We start from the raw sequence: 4,845 nt of genomic DNA, 5'->3' as shown, positions 1-4,845 counted from the left end.
CTAACAGCATCAGTCCGACTTGGTGTGCGCAGTGAACTGCTCAGTAAAGTTTGACTGCAACAGCTCACCAGTGCTTTTACAGTAAATAGTCAGAAAACAGTGAGAAATGTACCTCCTGAGTAACGTCTGAAGCTCCAAAGATTCATTTGTATGTCACTAAAGTGATTCACTAACAAAGTTTTCATAAATATCTGTCATATGATGAGAAAGGCTCACAGACCAGATCACGGTGGGCTACGGGACGTCTGACTTCTTCTCTGTTTTCTGAAATTTCATAGAAAGTGATTGAGAAACACCGGATGACAACGAGATGTGGCCGTGGTCAGTATGTGGTGTGGAACTGGGACAGACCGGTCAGGGTTAATCACAGCCATTAACAGCAGACACAGTGAATTTAACACCCACTGCCTCTAACGTCCCAGTTCAAACCTTCACACCGATTGTCTCTGTACAAGCAAGACACAGAGCTCCAGTGACAAACAGGACTTTTATTTTGAAGATGCTGCTGCCTATGTTAAAGTGGGGGTGGGTGTTGTTGTTGCCACCCACAGTAAGATCTGCACGTTACAGGGACACACATTTGGTGAGATAAATGCAACACATGTCACGTCAGCTCAGACCAACAGTCATACAGTGTTCGTTCCACAGGTCACATGATTCAGCCAATGACAAAGGACTACACAGCGGCGGCAGAGGAGCAGGGTGACGGGTTCAGGCGAAGTTCTTCTTCAGGAAGTTGATGAGGCCGTTGGTGGATGAGTCATGAGATGTGACCTCCGAGTCATCCTGCAGCTCCGGTTCGATCTTTTTTGCCAGCTGCTTACCCAGTTCAACTCTGTCAAAGGAGGTAAGGAGAGTTCAGTCTGAGCTGCACCGCCAACACTCAGTGGTCAGTTTATTGGGAACGCCTAGCTCAGTCTGATCCACCAGTCCTGCAGTAAATCCTCCTTTCTAAAGGTGGTGATGTCCACAGAGGTGCTGGTTCACCTGTGTGGTCACTGTGGAGGCTGCAGGTTGTGCTGCTGCTCACCTGCACTGTGTCACACTGAGAGCTGGCTCTGTTCTTTAGTCTCATCCCTCATAAATGGAGGACAAAATAACAGAAACACCTGCCAGTGTAATACACAGTTCACCAGCCTCAGAGATTACAGCTAGGTCCTGCTAATGCTAGCTAGCTTAGCAAATCTGATAGCTGCACCTCATTTCATGACCCTAGTAAATTTCTTTGATTTGGTTTAAAATCTTCAGCTTGGATGCATTTTATTGATTTCAGTCCAAGAAAAAGATCTTGTGATTATGACTTAGTGTGATGATTACAAGATGAGATCCTCCTATTTTTTTTCTTCGATAAATGCAAATGCTTCTGTAGAGTAAATCTATTGATGGGAACAAGTAAAAAAAAAAAGTGTAGGGTGTCTGTTTTGATCCAACCTGTTGGAAGTCATTTTAAGTAAAGTTCACTTTGAATGACTAAACTCTCATCAGTTACTTGAGGTTGCAGACTAAATATCAGAAAATAAGCAACACATCATCTCAGGGTCCCCTTCCCATCCTTTTACTGGAACTTTCAGCTGTGTCCCTTCCTCACAGGGTTGAGTTGGCTCAGTCTACATCAGTGAGGAAACTCCACCCTGTGAACACGCTCCACTGAGTGGATGGACCTGCTTTGTAGCACTATTGATGTGCTACTGATCTATTACCCTCTCTGACTGGTGAAGGTCAATATGAGCCACTCACCCCCACTGGTCATAGCTGTTGATGTCCCACATGACACCCTGCACAAAGATCTTGTGCTCGTACATGGCTGGAAAAAAAGGAAGAAACAAATTGTTGGATGATGGCACTCGTTACTAAACAAAACTCTATGGAAAAACACCGATATTTTGAGATGGAGCACCAGAATAACTGTTATTTTTATGCACACTCCACGTGTGGAGGAGTGCATGTTGTTCCTTTTATGAGAGATGGAGCCGTGTATGTATGTGAAGGCATCTGCAGCCACTATAACGTCTGTCTTCTCTGATACTCAAACCATAAAAGACTCATGAAATACGTTTTCCAACAGCTAACCTTCTGGCTGTATACTTCAGGTGTTCCCAATACTTACCAACCAGAGCTCCCAGTATGAACGGGGTCAGCTTCTTGAAGACAATGGAGTTGCTCGGCTTGTTTCCCTGGAAAACCTGATGATAAAAAAGGAGAAGAAATCATGATAAGTCTGAGTTCTGTCATATTGGCGTTTCAAACCGGATCTGTGTAGGCGAGACTGAAAATGAAAACATCTTCCAACTCTTCAACAAAGTCCAGAAGCCTGTTTATTTACACGTGTCAGTTCTTCATTAGTGTGTCAGGGAGCTTTCCTATGTTACACACTGAACACTAAGCAGTGACTACTGAAGCTAAAGTTCATCAGCCGTGTGATTGAGTCTTTAACTCTGTCCACTGTTTCTCTGTAACAGCAATAAAGGGAACCTGAGACTCGCCGGGTCCTTGTTAAATACAACGGGATCATTGTTGTCACCACAGAAGAGTATTTTACTTTGTGAGGCAGCAGCTTCTCCAGAGCGTCCCCTTTCATTCCGCTGGCCTCCAGCTCTTTACGTGCCTCGTCTGAGGTTTTTCCCTTCATCAGAGCTTCGGTCTGAGCCAAGAAGTTCGCCACCAGGATCTGGAAACATGCACAACGTTAGCACAGCAGGATCTACAAACTGTCCCCACAATGGGGATCAAAACCAGCAGAAGGCGTTACCTTGTGGTGGAGGTTGTCTCTGATTGGATGCTGAGACTGGGCAGGAATGAGGAAGTCGGCAGGAATCATTCGAGTCCCTGCAGAGGAAAGAAGATAAAGTGAGTTAATCCTCTGCTGACAAGATGCTGATCACTACATCTCATCAATTATAATTAATCAGCAGTCACTGTTTAGGGACGCAGTCTGCAGCAGGGCTCAGCAGCTCGCTTTAACCACTGGCTGATTTTTTTGGGAGGACACCTTCTACAACATCAGAATGAGACAGTGACGCTGATTTATGCACGTCTCCGGGTCTAGGCCTGCAGCTGATCGTGATCCTAATAAGATTTATTTTGCCTTCTCAATCTTTTAGTATCAACATCAGAAAATGTCCATTTTAGCTTATCATAGGTTCAAGGTAACAGCCGAATGTCTTGCTCTGTGCAACTCAGATTCAGTTTATAATAGGAAAAAGGCACCAAATCTGAGAAGTAACTTAAGTAGAATTGTGTACAGTTATGTAAAACCTTTGATATGACATGGTATATACATTCACTATGAATGTGAAAACTTCAGGTTTTGTTAGAGGGGAATAATTTTTGTTTGTTGGAGGACCAAATTTGGTCCACGGGCCACCGTTTGCCTCCCTGCGCTCCCCGGGATGTTGCAATGTAGTGTGTGACCTTGGTGGATGAGCTGGTAGAAGGCGTGCTGCCCGTTGGTCCCCGGCTCCCCCCACACGATTGGTCCGGTGTGATAGTTGACACGGCTGCCGTCTTTGGTGATGTACTTCCCGTTGGACTCCATGTCGCCCTGAGTAACGGACAGGCCACACCCACACTTGTATCAGGTCCTACTTAAAACTGGCTTGTGAAAATGCAGCTGCTAAACACAGGTCAGTGTAACCGTGTTTTTATGAGCCGGCCTGTGTTATACTAAAAACTTTAATACTGTAGTTCAGAACCGTTCATGTTCCCCCACACCACCCTCACCGACCTGCTGGAAATAGGCAGCGAAGCGGTGCATGTACTGGTCGTAGGGCAGCAGGGCGTGAGTCTCGGCCTGGAAGAAGTTGACGTACCAGATGCCGAGAACAGCCAGCAGGATGGGCGCGTTGTGCTCTAGGGGGGCGCTGCAGAAGTGCTGGTCCTGCAGAGAGGAGGGGCAGTAATGGAAAGGCTGGCGTCATACATTTTCACTACATACATTTATTACCGTCCAATACTTTAAGGCCCATGACACCCTGGACAGACACGCCCCTTTGTCAGAAGTCAGTTGGTGATTGGGCGCTTCAGATGAAAGATGTCTCATGTCTGTGTAAGCGTGCTTCGACTCCTGTCATCCCATGTTTTTATCTTATGTGGGCAGCACTGAGACAAGAGGAAAAAATGAGGAGAATCCCAGTTCCCTAAACTGCACCCACATCTCCCTCATGTCTTCTCTCCGTGCTACTTAGTCCTGCCCACATAAGATATAAGGAAAAGATGCGTTTTAAAAGACAGGAGAAGTTCTTTCCTCCGAACCTTACACGAAGCATCCGATCACAAATTGACTGCCAATAAAGGGGTGTGTCAATCCGTGTGTCGTTCGGACTGGGTCGACTGAGGGTCGATAAAATAAGGGAATTTGGGATTTTCTATAGACGCAATTAAGCAAACTGAGTTTTACCCCAGAAAATTTGATTTTGGCCTTTTCCATTTGTCCTGTGATTCATTTGGCTTTAATCTTGTTTTACCAAAGCTGAATTTTGTTCCTACTTTTTCTTTTGCTCCTCACTTATCTTCGCGTTAAACTGCATCCAGTGTATAATCTGAAACTACAAAATGTTCTGAGGCTTCTTGCCTCCTAATAAACAAAGATGAAGTTGTGAGTCCTTGTGCTGTGATCAAACAGATGAATGTAAATGTCTGTTACACAACATCAGTGTATGGAAGCAACATGCTCAAACGGAGTGTTTGCTGACCGAAATCCACAACACAGCCTGAACAAGTATTTAACACAAAGTCAGGAGGGGAACAAACAGAAAACCGTGTCCTACCATCCAGTGAGCTCCTGCCAGAAGCTGCTCAAAGTTTTCAAATCCTGAAACACATAAGAGGAGAGATGGGTCAAAGGTC

The 4,845-nt window shown here is 45.2% G+C and overlaps 1 protein-coding gene across 1 annotated transcript in view; it reads right to left on the bottom strand.

Annotated features, from left to right (window-relative positions):
• Positions 1 to 468: 468 nt before the first annotated feature.
• gpia (glucose-6-phosphate isomerase a) overlaps positions 469 to 4,845 on the bottom strand; it is a 13,181-nt gene continuing 8,804 nt past the window's right edge. The window contains exons 11-18 of the mRNA XM_020615841.1: positions 4,767 to 4,810; positions 3,725 to 3,877; positions 3,412 to 3,541; positions 2,750 to 2,826; positions 2,540 to 2,668; positions 2,108 to 2,183; positions 1,738 to 1,804; positions 469 to 835 (exon numbers count right to left, since the gene is read on the bottom strand). Coding sequence (XP_020471497.1) covers positions 712 to 835; positions 1,738 to 1,804; positions 2,108 to 2,183; positions 2,540 to 2,668; positions 2,750 to 2,826; positions 3,412 to 3,541; positions 3,725 to 3,877; positions 4,767 to 4,810 — 800 coding nt within the window. The 3' untranslated portion in view covers positions 469 to 711. The remainder of the gene's footprint in view (positions 836 to 1,737; positions 1,805 to 2,107; positions 2,184 to 2,539; positions 2,669 to 2,749; positions 2,827 to 3,411; positions 3,542 to 3,724; positions 3,878 to 4,766; positions 4,811 to 4,845) is intronic.

The sequence above is a fragment of the Monopterus albus genome, unplaced genomic scaffold, assembly GCF_001952655.1.
Source record: "Monopterus albus unplaced genomic scaffold, M_albus_1.0 scaffold170.1, whole genome shotgun sequence".
NCBI classification, from domain to species: Eukaryota; Metazoa; Chordata; class Actinopteri; order Synbranchiformes; family Synbranchidae; genus Monopterus; species Monopterus albus.
Note: the sequence above shows the minus strand (reverse complement) of the source record. Positions and strands in the feature narration are given on the sequence as shown.